General features: G+C 44.3%; 1 protein-coding gene across 4 annotated transcripts in view; it reads left to right on the forward strand.

The window, feature by feature from the left end:
* Nucleotides 1-25,331, forward strand: part of ANKRD28 (ankyrin repeat domain 28) — a 425,075-nt gene that overhangs the window by 355,067 nt on the left and 44,677 nt on the right. For all 4 annotated transcript variants that reach the window (XM_033930721.1, XM_033930723.1, XM_033930720.1 and 1 more), the window contains one exon: nt 15,118-15,200. In XM_033930721.1, the coding sequence (XP_033786612.1) occupies nt 15,118-15,200 (83 nt within the window). The remainder of the gene's footprint in view (nt 1-15,117; nt 15,201-25,331) is intronic.

Genomic DNA, 25,331 nt, shown 5'->3' on the forward strand with positions numbered 1-25,331 from the left:
ATCCAAAAAGTCTAAAGCTTTTTTGGATGCCCTTGATTTTGACCAGCCTCCAAAGGAATTTTTGAAACTTCCCCTTCATGACATCTTGAGGGAAACTTTCTATAAGAATTTAGAGACTCCTTTAACTGTCCCAGGGGCCCCACGTAAACTGGATTCTCTATATAAAGTAATTCCCATTCCTGGATTCGACAAACCTCAACTTCCACACGAATCCTTATTTGTCGAATCCACCCTTAAAAAGACTTCAGGAGCCAGTGTATATGCATCTGTCCCTCCTGGCAGAGAAGGAAGGGCCATGGATAAATTTGGTAAGAGACTCTACCAAAATGCTATGTTAGCAAATAGGGCTAGTAATTATGCTTTTCATTTCTCTTTTTATTTAAAGCATCTCCTTACCACCATGGCTTCTTTCGAAAAGTATCTTCCTTCACGAAAGCATCAACCTTTTCATACCTGCTTGTCGTCTCTTTTCCAACTACGTAAGTTTATGGTTAGATCCATATATGACACCTTTGAACTTACATCCAGAGCGACAGCAATGTCGGTGGCTATGCGCCGTTTGGCCTGGCTTCGGGTATCCGAGCTTGATGTTAACCATCAAGATCGGTTAGCCAACGCCCCGTGCCTAGGGGATGAGCTCTTTGGGGATTCCATGGACTCAACCACACAAAAGCTCTCTGCTCATGAGACGCGCTGGGATACCCTGCTTAAAAATAAAAAGAAGCCTCCTCCGCCAAAACCATATAGACAGCAGTCGGCCTATCAACGCCGCTTCACAGCTCGTCCATTACCTGCCACTGCTCAGCAACCCAGGCGTCAGAGGCAACAACAACGTCAGCCTCCCAGACAGCAGCAGCAGCAACAATCTGTGAAACAACCTCCTCAGCAGAAGTCACAGCCCTTTTGACTTCATTCTCCACAGTATAGCCAGTATCCCTATTCCTACTCTCCTGCCTCAGCCCATAGGAGGTCGACTTTCTCTGTTCCTCAGCCGGTGGGAAGTAATCACTTCGGACCAATGGGTCCTCAACATCATCCACCACGGCTACTCTCTCAACTTTCAGACTCTTCCACCTCAAAGCCTGCCAAAAGAGTCTGCTTTACACAGTCCTCAATCTGCCCTCCTTATTCAGGAAGTCCAATCCCTACTCCTTCTGAACGCTATAGAAGAAGTTCCTCTAGATCAAAGAGGGCAGGGATTCTACTCCCGTTATTTTCTAGTCCCCAAAAAAACAGGAGATCTCAGACCAATTTTAGATCTTCGCGATCTCAACAAACATCTGGTAAAAGAAAAATTCAAAATGCTTTCTTTAGCCATCCTTTATCCTCTTCTAAATCAAAACGACTGGCTATGCTCCCTCGATCTCAAAGAGGCTTACACTCACATACCGATCAATGTAACCTCAAGACCATATCTCCGATTCATGATCAATCATTGTCATTACCAATACAAGGTGCTGCCCTTCGGTCTAGCCTCATCTCCAAGGGTATTCACCAAGTGTCTCATTGTGGTAGCGGCATTTTTACGCTCTCACCACCTTCATGTATTTCCTTACCTGGACGACTGGTTGATCAAAGCCACATCCGCTCAAGCAGTTCTCCTGGCCACCAACCAAACCATCCAGTTTCTACGAATTCTGGGGTTCGAGATCAATCTACCCAAATCTCATCTCATCCCTACTCAAAGACTTCAATTCATTGGAGCGATCCTGGATACACTCCTCATGAGAGCTTTCCTACCATCCAATCGTCTTCAGACCCTTCAGTCTCTATGTCAGCAGGTACTTTCACTGCCTTCCATCTCAGCCAGGCAAATGATGGTACTCTTGGGGCACATGGCATCTACAGTTCATGTCACGCCCCTCGCACGTCTTCACCTGCGCACTCCTCAATGGACCCTTGCTACTCAGTGGTCCCAAGCGACGGATCCTTGCTCACGACACATATCTGTGACATCATCTCTTCGTCAGTCTCTTCAATGGTGGTTGGTATCCTCAAATCTATCCAGAGGTCTTCTGTTCCATCAGCCTCCTCACCAACTAGTCATCACCACCGACGCCTCTCTGTATGCATGGGGAGCGCACTTGAACGAGTTCCAGACTCAAGGTCTTTGGTCAGCCCAGGAAAAGAAGCATCAAATCAATTTCCTGGAACTCAGAGCGATGTTTTATGCCCTCAAGGCCTTCCAACATCTTCTCTTTCCTCAGGTCCTTCTGTTATGCACAGACAATCAGGTTGCGATGTACTACATCAACAAACAGGGTGGGACAGGCTCTCGCCTTTTATGCCAAGAAGCCCAAAAGATCTGGAATTGGGCCATAGATCACCATCTCTTCCTGAAAGCTATCTACATTCAAGGAGCACAGAATTCTTTAGCGGACAAACTCAGCAGAATTCTCCAGCCTCACGAGTGGACACTCGATCCTGTAACTCTGCAGTCTATCTTCACTCAATGGGGCACTCCTCAGATAGACCTCTTTGCAGCTCCTCACAATCACCAGCTGCCCCTCTTCTGCTCCAGACTTTATTCTCCTCACCGTCTGGCAGCGGATGCTTTTCTCCTAGACTGGTCGAATCTGTTCCTGTACGCCTTCCCTCCGCTGCCTCTAATGTTGAGAACCTTATTCAAGCTCAAGAGGGAAAGAGCCACAATGATTCTGATTGCTCCGAGGTGGCCCAGGCAACATTGGTTCTCCCTTCTACTTCAACTCAGTTCCAGGGAAACTTTTCTTCTTCCTCTGTTTCCTTCTCTGCTTACGCAACAGCAGGAAACCCTTCTACATCCCAACCTCCAGTCTCTGCACCTGACAGCTTGGTATCTCTCGGGCTGACATCTCATGATACTCTTTTATCTCAGCCTGTTCGTTCCATTCTCAATGCCTCCAGGAAACCAACCACTCTGCAATGTTACCATCAGAAGTGGACGAGATTTTCCTCCTGGTGTCTTCTTCATCATCTTGATCCAACTTCTCTGGCAGTGGAGACATTGTTGGATTATTTGCTTTCTTTGTCTGACTCTGGCCTTAAGTCCTCTTCCATCAGAGTCCACCTCAGTGCCATTGCAGCTTTTCATGAGCCAGTCCATGGAAAACTTCTCTCAGCTCATCCCCTGGTATCCAGGTTCATGCGAGGGCTTTTCAATGTGAAACCACCTCTTAAAGCCCCTCCTGTTATCTGGGATCTCAATGTGGTTCTTTCCGCCTTAATGAAGCCTCCATTTGAACCTTTGGCTACCTCTCCTTTCAAGTTTCTCACTTGGAAAGTACTTTTCCTTATTGCTCTTACCTCTGCCAGGAGGGTCAGTGAGCTTCATGCACTGGTCGCAGATCCACCTTTTACGGTTTTTCACCATGACAAGGTGGTTTTGCGTACACATCCAAAGTTTCTCCCTAAGGTTGTTTCTGAATTCCATCTCAACCAATCCATTGTTCTACCTGTTTTCTTTCCAAAACCTCATTCTCATTCTGGAGAACAAGCTTTACATACTTTGGATTGTAAAAGGGCTCTGGCTTACTATCTAGAGCGTACGAAACCCCACAGATCAGTTCCTCAACTTTTTCTGTCCTTTGATCCAAATAAAATGGGACGTCCCGTTTCTAAACGTACGTTGTCTAATTGGCTGGCAGCGTGCATTTCATTCTGTTATGCTCAGACCGGACTGACACTGGAAGGTTCTGTCACGGCCCATAGAGTCAGAGCAATGGCAGCTTCTGTAGCTTTCCTCCGTTCCACTCCTATTGAGGAAATCTGCAAGGCTGCTACTTGGTCCTCAGTTCACACTTTCACATCTCATTATTGTCTGGATGCTTTCTCCAGACGGGATGGACACTTCGGCCAATCTGTTTTGCAAAATTTGTTTTCCTAATGGCCAACCTTCCCTCCATCCCTCTTTTTGTTAGCTTGGAGGTCACCCATCAGTCAAGAATATGCTGCCTGCTTGTCCTGGGATAAAGCACAGTTACTTACCGTAACAGGTGTTATCCAGGGACAGCAGGCAGATATTCTTGCGTCCCACCCACCTCCCCGGGTTGGCTTCTTAGCTGGCTTATACTAACTGAGGGACCGCGCGCCTCTGTCGGGCGGGAAGGCACTCGCGCGTGCGCGGTGCGGCCGAGCTAGAACTTTCTAAAAGTTCTTAGAGTGCAATCACTCTAAAATTGTCCGTACCGGGGCTCCGTCGGTGCCGTCACCCATCAGTCAAGAATATCTGCCTGCTGTCCCTGGATAACACCTGTTACGGTAAGTAACTGTGCTTTCTCAGCTCATATCTTGTGGTCCCAGCATATTATGCATAATAATATTAATGTTCTTTCTACCAGATGTTGGCTTCATTAGTTGCTGTTGCCACAGAGTTCCATCTTTGCCTCTCCATGCCACAGGCAGTCTATCTGATGAAGGAATGGTTAGACTCCTCATTGATGAAGTTGAGTGAGCACCTGAACTTCCTCAGCCTCTTGATCCCCTAATCCTAACCACAACAGACACCGATACTATGTCCTGTCTGAGAAGAATGTTTTGATTTTCCAGAGGTGTAAGTCTAATCAGCTGCTTCTTCGCTAGATGACAATTCAGACTGCAAACTGGAACTGGAAGAGCCATCAGCATGGCAAGAGAAATCGCTAAATTTGTCACCTGAACAATTGTCTTCTTCCAACACTGAACTACTTGAATCATCACCTTCAACCTCAACATCTTCCAAAAGTATCAGTCTCACTTCTTGAGCAGAGAAGGACTAAAGGACCAGTTCCGGATGCTAGGAGAGAAGTTGAAGACCAGAACACTGAGGGTAGCGTTCTCAGAGATCCTGCCGGTACTCGGGGCTAACGAGAAGAGGCAGACGGAGTTGCAAGCAGTCAACGCCGTGGATGAAGCGCTGGTGTGAGGAAGAAGGATTCCACTTTGTGCGCAACCTCAGCAGAGATGGAACAAGGCTACTTGAAAGCAACATCAAGAGAGAAATTGAGAAGTTTTTAAACTAGGAAGATGGGGAAAGCCGACAGTCGACCAAGAGTCGATGGTTTGGGAAGCGGTATACCCAGAGGATACTGTGCAGGAAGATAGCAGGGAAGACTTGCAGGATCATAGGCAAGACAGAAATCCTGACGGATCGAAAGGGACACAAGAGGGAAATGCAAGAAAGTAACAGGCTGCAAACTCAAGTGTGTGTATACGAATGCAAGGAACCTAAGGAATAAGATGAGGGAATTGGAAGCTATGGCACAAAAAGATAACCTTAACATCGGCATCACAGAAACATGGTGGAATGAGGAAAACGTCTGGGACACTGTGCTACCAGAATACAAGCTATACCGCAGAGACAGATTGGGTCAAAAAGGTGGGGGTATTGCCCTATACATCAAAGAGGGAATTGAGTCTACCGGAGAGAACACGCCGGAAATGAAAAATAAGGTAGAGTCTCTATTGACCAAAATTCCGGGAATAAATGGAACGGAAACAAAGGTCTGCATCTACTACTGACCCCCAGAGCAGTCCGAAGAAACTGATAGAGAAATGACGGACGAGATTAAACGCAACTGCAAGGGAGGCAATGCAGTTATCATGGGCGACTTCAATTATCCGTGGATAGACTGGAACCTAGGCATCTCTGGCTGTAGTAGGGAGACCAAGTTCCTGGATGCTGTAGGCGATTGCTTCCTGGAACAACTCGTCAAGGAAAATACGAGAGGAAATGCAATTCTGGACTTAATTCTAAATGGACTACGAGGACCGTAGAAGTAGAAGGGACGCTGGGAAGCAGTGATCACAATATGATCCGCTTCAACCTGGACACAGGGCAAAACATTGATCCAGAACGATGGCCACGGCATTGAAATTCCGGAAAGGAAATTATGAAGCGATGAGACTCATGGTGGGGAAGAAGATTAAGAAGAGGATAAGCACTGTAAAATCGCTAGAGCAAGCATGGTCCCTTTTTAAGGACACAGTCACCAAAGTGCAAAATCTGTATATACCACGTATCAACAAGGTATCCAAGAGGAAAAAGAACAAGGAACTGGAGTGGCTCACTGTAGCGGTGAAGGAAGCGTTCAGAGACAAGAAGACTTCGTTTAAGGAATGGAAAAGGTCAAAAACGTACAAAAACTGGAAAAAGCACAAACAATATCAAAGCCGATGTTCTAGCAAAATTCTTCAATGAAAAGGTTACTACCTTAAGATACTCCTTCCCGCCTGCAGCCTCCTACAACTCCCTGGTGCCCACCGATTCCATCCCTACCCTACCTGTCTCCAACCCTATCCTAGCCAACAGATCCTGGACTGCCTTTGAGCTCGTATCTGAATTGCAGGTCTTTAAACTCTGCCTCAAACTGAAAACTTGCAACTGTACCTTGGACCCATTCCCCTCCTACCTATTTGAGAAAATTCCCGCACAGGCCATCACATCTCTTACCAAACTTATAAACTCTGCCCTACTATCGGGCCTATTCTCTTCTGAAATGGGACACATTGCTTTGACCCCACTACTGAAAAAAGCTGACCTAGACCCCTCCACACTATCCAGCTTTTGTCCAATAGCAAATATCCCTCTCCTAACCAAGATGCTAGAGTCTATCATATCTACCCAACTCTCATCCTACTTAGAAAGATTCTCTATTCTCTTACCTTACCAATATGGCTTTAGACCCAACTTCAGCACCAAATCCCTATTGGCCTCATTAATCTCTAAGGTTCTACAACTTCATTCTCGTAATAAGTTCGCTGTTCTTCTACAATTCGACCTTTCTGCATCATGATATTCTAGTTTTCCAACTCTCCGAGATAGGCATTAACTCCACAATTCTAGACTGGTTCTCGAAATTCTTACATTCCCGCTCTTACACAGTTAACATAAACGGCACCTCATCCTCCCCCTGGAAACCCATATGTGGAGTCCCGCAAGGTTCACCTCTATCTCCTATTCCTTTTAACATCTATATGTCCTCTCTGAAACTCCTCCATCTATCCCCCCTAGAAACACTTTACACTTATGCTGATGACATCCTTGTCCTCCTTGAGACCGACTCGAACCTCACTAACCTCTCTGAGAACATATCCTCATGTATAACGAACCTCCAATCCTGGGCCCTCACTGTACAAATGAAACTGAACGAATCCAAAACAAAACTTAAAATACTTTGGCTCGGCCCAAAATTAGACCAATTACCCACCTCCATCCCATTGTCCTCCGACTCCACATACAGCTTGAGTTCTCAAGCAAAGTTCTGGGCATCACCATGGACTCTTCACTATCCTTCAATGACCACCTCAACTCCTTGGTAAAAAAATGTTTTTTTAGCCTTCATATGCTGAGGAAAGTGAGATCCTGCTTCTATCAAAAACACTTTGCCGTCCTTGTACAATCCATCATCCTCTCCAGATTGGACTATTGCAACTCTTATCTACTTAAGCCTAACTAAGAAAAGCCTCCATAGACTTCAGCAGATTCAGAATGCTGCGACTAAGCTTATTTTCGCAAAAAGTAAATTTGGCCATGTCTCACCACTCCTGTCCAAGCTTCACTGGCTTCCAGTAATCTCCAGGGTCCACTTTAAATGTGCCTGCCTAACTTTCAAGATCCTGCACAGCATCCTTCCTCCCGTTATTCCACTATCTTGGAATTCCTCAAATCCTAAGTCCACCAGATCCTCCCCAAAATTAAAACTATCCTTCCCTTCTATAAAAGGTATATCCCATGCAGGAAAACTAGGGACATCCCTCCCCTTTAGAAACACTGAGCTCTGGAGTAACCTTACATCCCCCGCTTCAAAATTCGAGCTCCCTCCAACTTTTCTGTAAACATCTAAAAACTTGGCTTTTCTCAAAAATGTAACACTTCCCCCATCTCTAGTACCCTAAACCCCTCTAAACCTTCTTTACACTTAATCCTATAACCCTCCACGGGAGTTCCTTTCTATCCCAGCCCCTGTAAACCGTGCCAAGCTCTACGATTGCGGAGAAGGTGCGGTATACAAACCTAAGGTTTAGTTTAGTTTAGTTTAAGAGGGGCCAAAAGAGATTATGAGGAAAAAATAGTCAAGGAGGCAAAAAACTTCAAACCATTTTTTAGATATATTAAGGGGAAACGACCCGCGAAAGAAGCGGTGTGGTTGTTGGATGACCATGGAATAAAGGGAGTGTTAAAAGAGGACAAAGCCATTGCCGACAAACTAAACACATTTTTTGCGTCTGTATTTACCGAAGAGAATATACGCAACATACCAGAAGCCGACAGGCTATACGCAGAAAACGAAGACAGGAAAATGACAGGGTTGACGGTCAGTCTAGTAGAGGTATGTAGGCAGATTGATAGGCTTAAAATCGATAAATCCCCAGGATCAGATGGCATCCATCCATCCGAGGATAATCAAGGAACTGAAAGGGGCTATAGCTGAACTGCTCCAATTAATAGCCAATCTGTCGATCAAATCGGGAAGGATTCCGGAAGACTGGAAAGTGGCAAATGTTACATCGATCTTCAAGAAAGGTTTGAGGGGAGAACCGGGAAACTATAGACCAGTGAGTCTGACCTCGGTACCGGAAAAGATGGTAGAGGCGCTGATAAAGGACCGCATCATTGACAGACACAATCTGATGAGGACAAGCCAGCACAGCTTCAGCAAAGGAAGATCTTGCTTGATGAACTTGCTGCACTTCTTCGAGGGAGTAAACAGGCAGCTAGACAAGGGTGACCCGGTCGACATTGTATATCTGGATTTTCAGAAGGCGTTCGACAAGGTCCCGCATAAATGACTACTTTGAAAAATTGAGAGCCATGGAATCGAGGGTGAAATATTCACATGGATTAAAAACTGGTTGGCGGAGAGTGGGGGTAAATGGACAATACTCGGACTGGAAAAGCGTCACGAGTGGGGTGCCGCAGGGTTCGGTGCTTGGACCCGTGCTCTTCAACATATTTATAAATGACCTGGAAATTGGTACAATGAGCGAGGTGATTAAATTTGCAGACGATACAAAGTTATTCAGAGTAGTGAGGACGCTGAAGGATTGCGAAGACCTGCAATGTGGCATAAACACGCTCGAGAAATGGGCCGCGACATGGCAAAGTGGATAAGTGTAAGGTGATGCATGTCAGTAAGAAAAATCTTATACACAAATACAGGATGTCCGGTGCAGTACTTGGAGAGGCCCCCAGAAAAGAGACTTGGGAGTACTGGTCGACAAGCCAATGAAGCTGTCTGCGCAATGTGCGGTGGCGGCGAAAAGGGTGAACAGAATGCTAGGAATGATTAAGAAGGGGATTACAAACAGATCGGAGAAGGTTATCATGCCGCTTTACTGAGCCATGGTATGCCTCCACCTGGAATACTGCATCCAGCACTGGTCGCCGTTCATGAAGAAGGACATGGTACTCCTCGAGAGGGTCCAGAGAAGAGCAACTAAAATGGTTAAGGGACTGGAGGAGTAACCGTACAGTGAGAGATTAGAGAAACTGGGCCTCTTCTCCCTTGAAAAGAGGAAACTGAGAGGGGACATGATCGAAATATTCAAGATAATGAAGGGAATAGACTTAGTAGATAAAGACAGGTTGTTCACCCTCTCCAAGGTAAAGAGAACAAGAAGGCACTCTCTAAAGTTAAAAGGGGATAGATTCTGTACAAACGTAAACTTCTTTGCCCAGAGAGTGGTAGAAACTGGAACGCTCTTCCGGAGGCTGTTATAGGGGAAAACACCCTCCAGGGATTCAAGACAAAGTTAGACAAGTTCCTGCTGAACCAGAACGTACGCTGGTAAAGCTAGACTCAGGGCACTGGTCTTTGACCTAAGGGCCACCATGTGAACGGACTGCTGGGCATGATGGACCACTGGTATGACCCAGCAGCGGCAATTCTTATGTTGTGTTCTTATGTTCTTAATACTTTATAGTGGCCATAATTATTTACATGATATCCCAATCTATTACGTAACAGCGTGTGAAACTAAAGGAAGAGGGTGTCAAACCCTGAAACTGCCTATTACTGGTATTCCATGTTGCAAATTGTGGTATGTTATTGCACACAGTGTGAATTTATGTTAGGTATTTTTAAGTGTTTGAAATCTTGGCTATTCTGTTGTAATAGAAATGTAATTATATTAACAATGTTGCTTTTGTTAGTGCTTATTAATAGGTTTTTGTATTGGGGTCAAATTGACAAACTTGCTGATCAGCGAGAAAAAAACCTTTTGCAATGTTTAACTTGTAACAATAACGCCTGAAAAGTCATAAAATATTAAAAGATAACTTTGAGCCACTGTTGCACAGCAGACTCAAAAAATGAACGCTGGGGTCATTTTGACCCCATTGGGCCTTCCAGTATTAAGGTCCATAATAAGTTACAGAGCCTGTATCCAATCCAGTAGCTGAGCTGATTTGAATATTCCAGGGTGAATATGCAAGGGGTTTTAGCTAATTTGCATGGCCGGATCGGAAAATGGGCAATCAAGGGGAAAAACGTGGTGAGCTGTTTTGTGAATCAGGTTGGTAAAAGTGGTCGTTGCTAAAGCTGTCAAAACAGGTTTAGTGACTGTCACTGACTTTAGTGCATCTAGTCCATAGCCAGATGACCAATTTTGGGTGGACCTGAGCCCAAGTGGGTAGGCATCTCTCCATCTCTCTCCCTCATCATCCTACTGGTGATCCAGCATTTCGTCCTCTTTACTAACCCCCCCACCCCCCTTTTTTGCTGGCTCCAGAGTCCTTCCCACTGATGCAACTTCCTGTTTCCACATAGGTTAGACCGTGTTATAGAGAAGACTGTAGAGCTGGCATAAGCAGCTTGTGTGAGTCACTGTTCTCTGCAGAAGGTTTTATGGTCTGATTATTCTAAAGTAGAACACATTGGTCTCAGTGCTAAGCAATTTGTGTGGTGAAAAGCAAACAGACTACATCACCCTGTTAACAGCATCTTCTCAATAATGCATTTAGCCAAGCACAGAGCCAAACATGCTGAACGAATATATTAGAAAAATTATAGCTTGGAATTAACACATTATAAACAAGAACTCTGTCCTAGATTCACCAAGCCCACTGATCTTATCCGATCTGTGGGCAATCCGAGGCAGGCCAACTGATTCACCAACCATCTTCATGCAAATGGGGGTGATCAGAGGCACGCCCCTGACGCATGTGCACACCATCTACTTTGCCTGTAGATGGTCTGCGCATGCGTTTGTTTTTTACTTTTTTTTTACTCTCCCTGACTTTCCTGCTCTCTGCTGCCCTTCCCTGCAGTACGAACCCATGGTTTTAACCCACGGGTTTAAAGCGGGTTAAAACACGAGCTCGCACTGCAGGGAAGGGCGGCAAGCAGGAGCAGAGAACTTTTTTGGCAGGAGAATCGCAACAGAGAGCAGAGAGCTTTTTGAGCAGGGAGCAGAGTTGTCAGCAGAGCAGGATCGCGGCAGAGAGCAGGGAGGGAGCAGAGAGCTAAATGGAGCAGGGCAGAGAGCAGGGCTGGTGGAAGTTGGATGGGATTTCAGGGCAGCATGGAGCAGTAGAATCGGCAAGAACTTGTGTGACTGGTCCTCAGCAGTCGCTTGTTATGGGATCAGCCAGGCCAGTCAGTGTTCCTCTTTTTTTTGTGTGTGTGACTCGCTGCCTGCCTACATTTGCATGCCATTCCCCCTCATTTGCATGCACGGATCGGATCGGGTGCGGGAGGAAGGTTAGTGAATCAGGTCAGGGTCGCAAAGTGATCGGGACATGATTGGTGTCCTTAGTGAATCTAGCACTTGTCACTATAATTTTTGCTTTAAACACACTGAAGTCCTATTTTATCTCTCAGATAAATGAAGCCTTATACAGCTCTAAAAACCCGCCTAAGTGCCTTTTTGGAATAAATGCTTAACTGCCATAAATATCATCTTCAAGCTCTACTGCTTAGCCTGCTCCAGATGTGATAGAAATGAGAAGGTTCAGATGCTCCTTAATTCTCTGATGGCATTCTCTGCAAATATATATAGTAATATAGAAGATGACATCTGATAAAGACCTGTACAATGCACTTAGTCTGCCCAAAAAGATAAACTCATAATAGCATATGGTATGATGTAATACTAATGCCACAGCTATATTTCAATTGTTACCAGGCCAGATAGTGCAAGGAAACTACAGAGTATCTAGCAGTCACAAACATGTGTAGGAAAATGCCTCAAACTCCTGCTTTAAGATTGTACATAATACCTTAAGCTGTCATAGAGCCTAGTATCTCTTTTTGATTTTACTTTCATGGGAGAGAGGTGTTATTTCTAAATCCTGCAATGGACAGCTGCTTAATCAGGGCAACCTTTTGTACCCTAGATGTTTCTGAAATAGGTCTAAATAAGAATGATGTTCTTTTAGACATGGAGGTTTCTTCCCCTTCAGTAATTGTTCTTGGATATCCAGATTTCAGGCCCAAAAACAAACAGCAGAGATGACTGTCTACCAATGGCAGAAAGGATGTATGAGGAAGCCAAATGGTGCTTTAAGTGCATTCTTTCATTTAGCGGAAAGGTGATCCACTATCAAAAGTGATGCAACTCCTGAGGCAGGCCTTGTGGCCGAAATAAGGCTTGTGTTGTCATTTCTCTTTATCCAATAAAGACTTTTGCATTGAGCATTTGGCTTCTTCAAACATCCTTTCTGCCATTGGTGGACTGTCATTTCCGTTGTTTGTTTTTGTGTTTTTTGCTGAGACATTTGTTCTTGTTTTTGCTTCAGATTTCAGGCCCTCCCTAATCCTATCCAAAACCTACCCACAACATGCCCCCTTACTTTTTAACAATGCTAGGCACAAATAAATACTAATCACAAAACTCAATACTTGTTCAGCACTAAAGTATTTTGTTATATGGCTTTATTTTCACACTGAAGGTCCTCAGAATGCCACGCTAACTCATTTGAATAATGTGGCAGCAATCCTCACTGGAACCCTTGTTATCGGTGTGTGCTATTTTTAAATTTAAAGCTATTTTTTAACTATATTTTTAAAGTAGTTTTAAAGTGTCAGTGCTTATAACTTAGTCAATAATTTAGTATAAAGTGCAACTTAGTTTCTGAACATTACTGCACCAGCCCCCTCCAATGCATTTCATTCTTCTTCAGGGTTGTGGATACTGGATATGCAAGATGTTCAAGCAGTTAGCTTATGCCATAAAGAGTTTTCGCTGCGGCTATCAAACTACTTAAATACTACCTTAAAAATGTGGTTGAAAATAGTTTTAAAATTAAAAATAGCACACGCCGATAAACAAAGGTTCTAGTGAGGATTGCTACAGTGAGGATTGTTTGTAAGTGCCCAGGACCTTCTTAATTTTAGAAAAGTTCTTTTTTCCTATTGATGTGTCCTTATAAAGTACATTGGTCTTTTAAGACATCAAATCAAAGGAGATGATGATCTTCAACAACTCAAACAAGTTGGCAAGTCCCAAAGAGCCAAAGGTTAGACCCCCCCCACACACGCACAATCAGAGTACAAGAGACCTTGTAGGCAGAGTTAAATTCTGCCTACTTGAAGGTACTAGTAGATCAGTGCCCTTGCCTCTATTACATTCGCTTCTTTAAGTGCTTCAGCATGGATATGCAAGTCTAGATGTACAACACCTTGGAGTTCTGAGAGCTATCATGATTTCATCCTGTCTGGTTTGGGTAGAGCTTGGGTACATCCTACTTGCTTGGATTGGTTTGGCATGGACAGTAAGGAAAGAAAACTTGGGATTTACCGTATATACTCGAATATAAGTCAAGACCCCCATTTTCCCCCCAAAAAGGAAGAAAAATGGTTGACTCAAATAAGTCGGGCGGCTTAATATTCAAGTACCCTACCAGGCTCTGCACCCAGCCCTCTCTCTCCCTACCCCCCTGTCAGGCACTGCACCCAGCCCCCTTCCTGCCAGGCTCTGCACCCAGCCCTCTTCCTTCCCTCTCTCCCTGTCAGGCTTTGCACCCAGCCCTCTTCTTTCCTTCCCTCCCCCCCCCCCTCCGGTCAGGCACTGTTCGACGCTGAGCTGCTTCCTGACTGGCTCCTACTCAGTGTCACTCAGTGGCTGAAGAAACCCAATCTCGCAGCAGCCACCACCGACCGGGTTATCAGCGGGGCAGGAATGCGGAAAGCTTGCTCCTGCCTGCTGCACCTCTGGACCACCAGGGATCAGCAGAGGAGGTACGAGGACAGGGAGGGGAGGATAAGGCGCAGAGCCTGGCGGCAGCCTGCAATAATTCTGGGAGGGAGGCACTGGCCTGAATATAAACCAGGACTCCCATTTTTTGGCCCCAAATCCCAGTTTATATTTGAGTATATACAGTATTTGTTAATTTGCTTTTATTGAGCCCTGCCAAACCAGCCTAGAACCCACTCATAGAAGCCATGGCAGTAAAGCAGGGGTGTCCAACCTGCAGCCTGAGAGCCGCACGCGGCCCCATGAAGTATTTTATGCGGCCCCGGTTGAGGGCGATGCAGTGTTGTCCTCTGCTGCTCCCGAGTGTTTACCGTCTTCCTTCTCTGTCTTGCTGCAGCGTTTGCGTGTTTGTGCAGCCCCAGAAACATTTTTTTTGGCCAATGCGGCCCAGGGAAGCCAAAAGGTTCGACACCCCTGTAGTAAAGGGTTCTCAGACAGCTAACAAAGACTATGTTGTAGCCCACTCTTAGTTGTATCCTAGTTCTATGGAATTCCCATTGCTGGGTTAGTGACCATGAACGGATGATTTTGATTGCAGCAGGTTTGGCTTTGGGGGTGAATTGTAAGCCCCAATGTAAGAATTATTTCAGTAGTCTTAGGTTTGATATAGAATTCTGGGGAGCTGAAGTCGGCATTAGCCCTTTATGATGGGAGTGAAATCAGCTCTGAGCTATATTGTCTCTGGCTTCATCTGCTGGCAGGGGGGCATAACCCACTCATCTAACCTGGTTTGGCAAGACCCAAGGAAAAGAAATTAATGGGTATGTCCAAATTTCCCTTTTATACCGGTGCTACATTTCTATCCCTGTTTGACTATAGAAGACTAAGGTTCAGACTATATTTAATTTGACTGCATGATGGAATTTTAGCGTAGCTCATGGGAGTTTCTGGGGCAGGAAGGAATATGAAATTCAAGGATGGTTGCTAGGAGTCATATCTCATATAAATGTGTATTTCTTTCAGAGGTGCTGGTTAGCAGTGCTAAGGCTGACCTAACCTTACAAGATAACAATAAGAATACAGCACTCCATTTGGCATGCAGCAAGGTATGTACACATTTTGGATATCAGAAAATCAATTTGAGTAATGGTATGTTTTGAATCATCTTAATAGTGAAGTGGAAGCAATATGTACTATGAGAGCTGCTTGAATTAATTCCCTATTGTGAATTCCTTCACATTAGCTTTATTTGAGCAAATAATACTGTGGAATTCACATGCTTGAATGAATTCCCTAATGTGAATTCCTTCACATTAGCTTTATTTGAGCAAATAATACTGTGGAAGACATTCTTATTCTTGAAAAGGGATATACTGTATGTGACACTGCATTTGTGATGAAACTATTGGCTTGCTTTACTAGCATTATTGATCATTTCATTAACTGCCATCTTAATCATATGAGATCATTGCTTGGTCTAGATGGAAAACTAGGATAGTGAGAGAGAGAATGCCTAAGACTGCATGGCAATACCAAAAAGCAAAACAAAGGGAAAATCCAACAGTATATGCAGTGAGGAGTACAAAACAAAAACAAGGAGAACTGCAGAGACACGTACAATGATGCAGGCTAAGTTTATTTATATAAAACAATTGAGCGTGGTTAACAATACCACCTTTAAAAACAAACTCAGAGACCCGACACGGTCTGTGTTTCGATTAACATGCCTTCATCAGGGGTCCCAGGTCAATAGGGGTCAAATAAAACCACAAGCAAAAAAGCTGTAAAAATAACCAGTAGCCTGTAGAATAGCACAAAACGGAAAACAATCCGTGGAGGTTAGGAAACAAGGCTGTAGCCAGTAAAGTAGCGAACATCAGGTAACAATCCAAATGGAAACTCCTGCGTAGCAAACAAGCAGCCATGCAGAGTTCCTAAGAGGTATGTCCTGGGATAAGGGAATAGGAGCCAAGATGGCATTAAATAATTAGTTGCTGACTTCTCAAGCTTTGTTCTAAAGTTGGAAGTTGCACTTTTTTTTTTCTTTTTAAAGCTTTGTCAATAAGGTAAAATGAAGGTGGAAGACAAGGGCTTACCCTTGAGAGTTCTCTGAGGTATGTCAGACTTCAATGATGAGATCATATTGTGTATTTGGATTTTTTTTTAAGCCATTTGACAAAGTACCTCATGAAAGTCTTCTGAGGAAATTAGAAAGCCATGGGATAGGCGATAATGTCCTATTATGGATTAAGAACTGGTTGAAAGAAAACAGAGTAGGTTTAAATGGTTAATATTTTCAATGGAGAAGGGTAAATAGTGGGGCTCCCCGGGGGTCTGTGCTGGGACCATTGCTTTTTAACATATTTATCAATGATGTAGAGATGGACATAACTAGTGGGATGCAACCAAATTAATTTGTTGATGAAACAAACTTGTTCAAAGTTGTTAAATCACAAGAGGATTGTCAAAAATTGCAAGAGGATCTTGTGAGGCTGGAAGACTGGGCATCAAAATGACATTTAATGTGAGCAAGTGCAAAATGATGCATGTGGGAAAGAGTAACCCAAACTATAGCTATGTGATGCTAGGTTCTATAGAATGTTAAGCAAATAGAATGTTAGGAATTATTAGGAAAGGAATGGAAAATAAAGATGAAAATGTTATAATGCCCTTGTTTTGCTCTATGGTACAGCCGCAGCTTGAATACTGTATGCAGTTCTGGTCGCCGTATCTCAAAAAAGATATAGTGGAATTAGAAAAGGTGCAGAGAAGGGTGACAAAAATGATAAAATGTTAGGGATGACTTCCCTATGAGGGCTTTTCAGCTTGGAGAAGATATGGCTCAGGGATGATATGATGGAGGTCTATAAAATACTGAGTGGAGTGAAAAGGGTAAATGTGAATCGCTTGTTCACTCTTTCCAAAAATTCTAGAACTAGGGGGCATGTGATGAAGCTACTAAGTAGTAGATTTAAAACAAACCAGAGAAAATATTTCTTCATACAACGTGTAATTAAACTCTGGAATTCATTGCCGGAGAATGTGGTGAAATCAGTTTTGCAGGGTTTTAAAAAGACTTGGATAATTTCCTAAAAGAGAAGTCCATAGGCAATTATTGAGATGCCTTGGGGAAATCCTCTGCTTTATTCTTAGTATAAGCAGCATAAAATCTGTTTATTACTTGGGATCTAGCTAGGTACTTGTGACCTGGGGCTACTATTGGAAACAGGATACTGGGCTTGATGGATCTTCGGTCTATCCCAGTATGGCAATTCTTATGTTCTTATGTTTAGTTGACTTGTCCAACTTGCATTTTGGCAGAAGTTTCCTTTGGGAAGTCTGATCTAGGAATGATCACCTTGTAGGAACAATTCTTAATACTAATGATTAAGCTGCTCCCCCGGTTCTAGGACAAGCTTTTACTGCCAGACTATAGATGCAGTCCCTGGTGTTTCAAGGGATATAGCATACTGTATACTGTGGAATTTGTGGGTACCACAGGGAGTGAACAGCCTGTGAGAACTTATTTTCTATGGTGATTACTGAAGAAGCATCCTGAAAAAAGCAGGTAATTATCCTAGAAGCAGTAAGAACCTTTCTGTGTCCATGCATCTAAAGAATGTGGAAATATTACAATAATTTGCAGTCCCAAGTCCAGCACCAGTCTGGAGATATAATTGCATTCTTAGGGAAAATTGAAACAACCTTGATGCAGCAGATTTTCACTTGAAAAGCCTCGATATTAAAAAGTCTATAGGATGTACTCAGAGTTCTAGATAGAGCTATTCCAACTTTGTCCAGGATTTAATATATGTTATCTAGAAACAGACCTGTCCTCATGGGCAGAAATTCCCAGAATGACATTTTTATATCCTCTTCTATAAGATCCAATATCCCTACTACTCACAGAAACTGAAAAGATTTTTCAATGGACTTCAGTGGCTACCCCCAGAGGAATTTTCATTCATCCAAACAGCTTCAGTAAACCAATCTCTTCATAAGTCTTTCAGTCTTCAAATAGTAACATTTATATTTACTCCATTCACTATTCTAAGTCAAAAGATAAATTGAGTATAATACTCATCTTTTACTGTTTAGCCATCTAGTTGGGGGGGTTCCTACATATCACATTTTGCCTATAAAGGCTGTTTTAAGGAGTATCCCCCCTACAAGCTAAAAATTGTGTGTGAGGCAGGGTGCTCAGTGGATTTTTTTGTATGATCCAACATGATACTGTATTTTCTCAGAGGCCAAGAGTAACATCATCTGACAAGCCCAATGTGGACACTGCCCATTGTATATAGCAAGCAGAAAATTCTAACAGCATCCCACCTTGCATGTATGGGTGCCTTCTGCCCAACACACAAGTGACTTCCTATGAGAGCTTTTCAGCTTGGAGAAGATATGGCTCAGGGGTGATATGATAGAGGTCTATAAAATACTGAGTGGAATGAAAAGGGTAAATGTGATCTAGGACAATGGTTCCCAACCCTGTCCTGGAGGACCACCAGGCCAATCGGGTTTTCAGGCTAGCCCTAATGAATATGCATGAGAGAGTTTTGCATTTAATAGAAGTGATAGGTATGCAAATCTGCTCCATGCATATTCATTAGAGTTATCCTGAAAATCCAATTGGTCTGGTGGTCCTCCAGGACAGGGTTGGGAACCACTGATCTAGGAGTCTCCTCCTAAGGAAGGGATTGCAGTTCTGTTACACCCTATCCTTAAAGATTTACTGATGAAGAATTGGAAATCTACCCTCTCAGTGCATGTGGTACCGAAGAAGGTAAATAAGTATCGTATCCAGAAAGATCTTGGATTCGAAAGGGCATAATTGCCTCACCACACTCTGGTGGTTGAATCCATTCTCAAGCAAGCCAGAAGTTCTGGGCTCCCCCAGGTAGAAAGGCTCAGACTGGATTCATTTGGGAGGAAGGTTTATCAGGCCTCAGTGCTCATTAACCACACTCAATCCTATCAGTTCTACAGAAGCATATACCTGAAGTCTTTGGTGTGCAGTATACGTAGTCTTGTGGACTTGCTTCCTCAAGGGCAAGCCACAGAGCTTTGCCAGTTGGCCACTAAGAAGCTGGAATGCAGAAAATATCTGGCCAGGGGCATATAGGGTCTCTGCATATGCAGATGATATTTTGCTTCATTTGAGGAATCCTGAAACTTCCATCCCACATTTACTGGATTTGATTGAACGATTTGGCAAATTTTCTGGATATAAAATAAATTGGAGTAAATCAGAGGGTCTTCTGCTAAATGTACATTGTCCAAAAGGATTATTTGATATATTCCCTTTTCTTTGGAAGGAAGAGGGTATAAAATATTTAGATATTTGGATTCAAAAAACGCTGGAAGAGACGATAAAAGTAATGAAAAATCTTTATTGCTGAAGGTTATAGAAATGTGTGAGCAATGGAACCCCTTACATCTGTCTTGTTGAGGGAGAGTTCAAACGGTTAAGATGATGATTTTGCCATGGGCATGTTACCAGTGTTTTTCCAGGGGTCCTTTTACAAGAAATTAAATAGTATTCTTACTAAATTTATTTGGCTGGGTAAAACTGTGAGAATTGCTTTAGTATCTTTACAAAAACCAATTGCGGCAGGTGGGGTAAATTTCCCAAATTTTTATAGGTACCATATAGGTACCATAGGTACCATATTGCCTCAGGGTATGTATTGGATCCTTCCTGAGCTCATGGAACATCTCCCTAATTGGCTTTACTTAGAATGGAAACTCATGTCTCCAATGCGATTGTGTCATGTTTTAAGCATCAAGTTACCCAGATATGTTAAGGACAACAGTATTTTATTTGACACCTGGAAAACTTTGAAATTTATTAATAACTTAACAGATGTTCCAGTAGAGAAGTCTACGTGTCAGTCCTTATGGCTAAACTCCAAGATTCAAATTGGCGAGTCTAAGATCTTCTGGAAGCATTGGATGCAGGCAGGTATACGTACACTAGATGATGTTTTATCAGATGGGAAAATGCTTGATTTTTCACGACTGCAATAATCATTTGGCATAGCAAAGTCTCAAGTTTATAAATGGTTGCAGTTGAAGCAAGCCATTCAGAAGGGGTTCCCTAAAAAATCAGTATAGCTTGCCGGTCCTATGCTTCCAGACAGATTTCCTAGGACATCAGGCCGCCCAGTGGTATAAATTAATATCTAGTTATATGAATAAAAAACCAAAAACTAGTCTTAGAGACATTTGGGGCATTGAGATAAAAGGGCCCTGAACAAATTCCTGGTCAAATAAAAGTTCAGCATGGTTTCCTTGGGCACCCTTCTCCCTATGATTCAGGAACAAGATTGGCTCTGCTCTCTGGAGCTAAAGGATGCCTAAACCTACATTTTGATACTTCCCAGCCACAGGAAGTATCTAAGGCTTCAAGTAGGAAAACACCACTACCAGTATCTCATTCTGCCTTTCAGCTTTGTATCAGTTCCCAGGGATTTCACCAAGTATCTAGCAGTAATCACAGTATCACTACACAGACTAGGAGTGTGTGTGTTTCCTTACCTGGATGATTGGCTGGTCAAGAGCACATCACAGGAAGGATTACAAAAGTCAATACCCTACATCCCACATTCTCCTAGTTCAGCAATTAGAATATATAGAAGCCCTGCTTGATGCACTACAAGCTCAGGCTTTTCTTCCCCTAGCAAGAGCACATAACTCGATAGCACTCGCCTCAGAAGTCTGAAGCAGCAAGCAGGTCACAGTTTGTCAGATGTTGGTATTGTTAGGCCATATGGCCTCCACTGTACAACTCATTCCCATGGCATGTCTCCATTTGAGAGGAGCCCAGTGGCCTCTAGCTTCTCAGTAGTCTCTGGCTGTTGGAAATATAGCAGTGGTCTCTGGCTGTTGGGAATCTATCATCCACATTCCTCCAGAGCTCATTCATTCCCTCCTGTGGTGGAAAATTCAAAATAACTTGACTGTCTGATGCCCATTCCAAGTTCAACCTCCTCAAACTGTGTTGAAAATGGATGCATCCAAGTTGGGGTGAGGAGCTCATGTGAATGGGCTTCACATCCCAGGAAGTGTGGGCTGCTCAGGAGTCAGCTTTCCATATCAACCTTCTGGAGCTAAGGGCTCTTTGGAACGTTGTAAAGCAGGGTGTCCAACCAGCGGGCCGCATGCAGCCTGGCAAAGTGTTTTTTTTAGGGTGATGCAGCATTTTGCTCATTGCTGCCCCCGGGTATTTACCTTCTGGCTAGCTCCCTCTTCATTTCTGCCGCATTTGTTTCTCTGCACAGAGCTGCAGGCGACTGAGCCGGAAGCCTTCCCTCTGACATTGCAATATCAAAGAGAAGGCTTCCGGCTCAGCAGCAAGATGTGAGTAGGAGCTGCCACCTGCAGCTTGTGCAGAGAAACAACTGCGGCAGTGAGGAGGAAGAAGCCAGCCAGAAGATAAACACCTGCTGGAGGGAGACATGTACTTAAGGCACAGAGGGGAGGGAGGGAGAGGGATATGTTGGGGCTCAAGAGGGAGGGAACACAAACTTTGGAAAAATGATGAAAGGACAGAGGGAAGGGAGATGAACTTGGGACTCAGAATAAAGGGAAGGAGGGAGGGGAGCATGAGCCATAGGATGGAAGAATGGAGGGAGTGAGGGAAAGAGATGCTGAGGTGAGGGAGGGAATAGAAAGGGAGAATTGGGTGTATGAGAGAGGGAAAGAAAGATGGTGCACTTGGGGAGATGAAGAAGAGAATTGTTGGGCATAGGGAGGGAAGAGAGAATTATTGGACATGGTGGTGGGAGAGGAGTGAGGTAGAGATGCATGGGGAAGAGAGAGATGAGAGGTAGTAATGTTGGATGTGGTGGTGGAGAGGGAACAGTGGGATGGATTGAAAAGGATGCAAGAGAGGCCTCAAGGAGGTGGAGAAGGTGGGAGAATACTAGGGTCCGAGTTACATACAAATTCAACTTAAGAACAGTTTAAAAATAACCCGGGGACTGCCTGTACTCCACATGTGTGGCCTGTGGTGTGTGGCCTCTAGTGTGCAGCCTATTACTTAGGTTGGGATAATTTATTAAGATTTAAAGAGGGTGTGAGAGCTGAGTTTGGAGAACCTTGGTGAACCTAACACCCAATAAAGTGCAAAAAATAATAAATCTGCAGCTGATTGTGATTAGTGGTGGGGCAGTTCTACAGGTGAGAGGTAGATTTTTTTTCAATGAGATATTCATTAAAATGCTGAGGGTCAGCACAATGATGGCTCTAGCATTACTGAATATATCATAGGCTGCTGCTGTTTACAAATTTGTAAAAAGAAAAAATATCTTACTGAAAAAAATCTTCCCGATCACAAATCACAGTCACCTGCAGGAGATTTTTTTTATTATAAATTACTTTTTTGCACTTTATTGGGTGTTAGGTTCACCAAGGCTCTCCAAGCTCAGCTTTCACACCCTTTTCAAATCTTTATAAATTATGAGTGAGCTAGGGAGGGTCATGGAAGTGACTGAATCTGATTTTTGGAACCCTTGCTACATGCAATTAATATGCGACAAATGAGGACCCACTCAACAGTAATTAAAAACTTCCCAGTTCAAGGAAAGACAAAAGCAGTAAGTAAATTTTCTGGCATTGGAATTAAGATGTACGGACTGAAAGAGACAGGAAGATGGGTGGTTGATTTTCCACATTTTGGATGGCTGCAGACTGAGAAGGAAAAGTAATTTTTAATAACGTGAAATTTCCAATTAGCTTGCACCTCAGTTATGTATGTTATATCTGCTTTTAAAGGAGACATTACTTAAAAAAAAAAAAAAAAAAGTAAAAAATATCAAAAACAATTTTAAAGGGACACTGTGGAGAGGAACCCAAAAACAGCAGTGATATTTAACCCTGACTGAGCGATCCTCTATGTGCGCCGCTGACAGCTGCTTCAGCATCCCCGCTCTGAAGAGGCTCACCATAGCTGTAATAGAAGTAAATGGGAGAACCGCTGTCAAAGGCGCACATAGAGGATCACTCAGTCAGGGTAAGTATTACTGCTTTTTTGGGTTCCTTTCCACAGTGTCCCTTTAATGAAGGTTTATTATTAGATTAGTGTTTAAGTCCATTTGATTAATGGGTGCTGGAATAGATGTGTAGACTTAACAGATCACAAAATTTAATGAAAACTTACCATGTGAGCTGTCTATCTTTTTTTCTTTCTCTCTCTCTCCTTGGCTGCTGGCTATCTGTCTGTCTGTCATTCTTTCTGTTTGTCTCCCTCCCTGGCCCCCTGTCTGTCTTTCTTGCTTTCTGTCTCTCTCCCTGCCTGCTGTCTTTGTGTGCATCTGTCTTTCGTTCCATGCGCTGCCTGCCTGCCTTTATGTCTGTCTCCGTGGCCCCCTTCTGTCTCCCCCCCAGAGCAAACCAAGATTGCTGCCTGCCCCCAGCACACCCCTCCCCCCAAAGCATAGGAAGTTTGCTCCCTGGCCCACTTTCCCTCTCACACCCCCCCCCCCACTTCCCTGTGCAGCAGCAGCATTTCTCTCCCATCCTTCCCTGTCCAGCAGTAGCCCTTCTCCCTTCCTTTTACCTCCCCCCTGTCCATCAGCACCCCTTGCCTGCTTCCCCTGTCCAGCAGTAGCTCTTCTCCCTTCCTTTTACCTCCCCCTGTCCAGCTGCACCCCTTCCCTGCTCCCCCTGTCCAGCAGTAGCCTTTCTCCCTTCCTTTTACCTCCCCCTGTCCAGCAGCACCCCTTCCCTGCTCCCCCTGTCCAGCAGTAGCCCTTCTAACTTCCTTTTACCCCCCCCTGTCAAGCAGCACCCCTTCCCTGCTCCCCCTGTCCAGAAGTAGCCCTTCTCCCTTCCTTTTACCTCCCCCGTCTAGCAGCACCCCTTTCCTGCTCCCCCTGTCCAGCAGTAGCCTTTCTACCTTCCTTTTACCTCCCCTCGTCCAGCAGCACGCCTTCCCTGCTCCCCCTGTTCTGCAGTAGGCCTACTCCTTCCTTTTACCTCCCCCGTCCAGCAGCACCCCTTGCCTGCTCCCCCTGTCCTGCAGTAGCCCTTCCCTGGTTTTCGTTCTCCCTCTTTCCCTCTGTCTCCCCAAAAGGTTGCTGCTGCTGCAGCATTCCCCCCCCCCCCCCCGGTCTCACACAGGTGTCAGAAGCATCCTCCCCCCCCCCCCCCGCAGTCTTGCACAGCCATCAGTAGCGTTTCTCACACCCTCCCCCCCCCCCCTTCCTGGGTCTCACACAGCCATCGGCAGCGCAGCATTCACAATTCGCTGCTCCTGCTTGCTTCGGTCCTTTGTCACTGCCGGTTCCCACCTACTTTCTTTTTACGTGAAGGCAGGAGCAGGACCTGGCAGCAAGGAAGGCCCAAAGCAAGCAGGAGCAGCGAGTTAAGCCTCCCTCCCTGCCCTAGCCTGAAAACGACGTTGGCAATGGGGAAAATCGGTGCCACAGGCTCCTCTTACGCGCCGCAAACCAAACCGCCATAGGCTCCACCACCACCACACATGTGCCGCACGCTGTACTGCACATGTGTGACACAAGGCACACATCACGGATGCAGAAATCACGCCATTTCAACTGCATATGCGTGGGTAAGGGTTTTATTATATTAGATACGTGCATCTTCTATATTAGTGATTGCAAATTTGGGACCTGCTCAACCTTTATTTTTGCTCATCAGCTAGCTTTGGTGTTTGTGCAGCCCCAGACAATTTTTTTTCTTCCAGTGCAGCCCGGGGAAGCCAAAAGGTTGGACACCCCTGTTCTAAAGGCTTTCAGAGATCGGCTACAGAACCAAATTGTTCTTATTCAAATCTACAATCAAGTTGAAATGTATTAGGTGAACAAGCGGGGGGGGGGGGTGTTATGGGATACAAGAAACTTGTCTGGTGAGAACAACAGCCTGGTTGACAGATTTGAATAGGATAATGCAACCTCATGAGTGATCTCTCAATATGGGTATATCCCACAGAATCTTCTGAGAGTGAGTCACCCCCCTGGATGGATCTTTTTGCCACTCATCTCAATAACAAAGTTCCTCAGTTCTGCTTCAGGCTCAGATCATACAGCAGACTAGCATCAGGTGCCTTTCTCCTTTCTGTATTCATATCCTCTGATACCTCTCATAGAGAAAACTTTTCTGAAATTCAAGTGAGATCAGGTACTATATATACTCGAATATAAGTCGATCTGAATATGTTGAGACCCCCTTTTTCCCTTAAAAAAAGGAGGAAAAAATGGTTGAATATAAGTTGG

The sequence above is a fragment of the Geotrypetes seraphini genome, chromosome 2 (assembly GCF_902459505.1).
Source record: "Geotrypetes seraphini chromosome 2, aGeoSer1.1, whole genome shotgun sequence".
Taxonomy (NCBI): domain Eukaryota; kingdom Metazoa; phylum Chordata; class Amphibia; order Gymnophiona; family Dermophiidae; genus Geotrypetes; species Geotrypetes seraphini.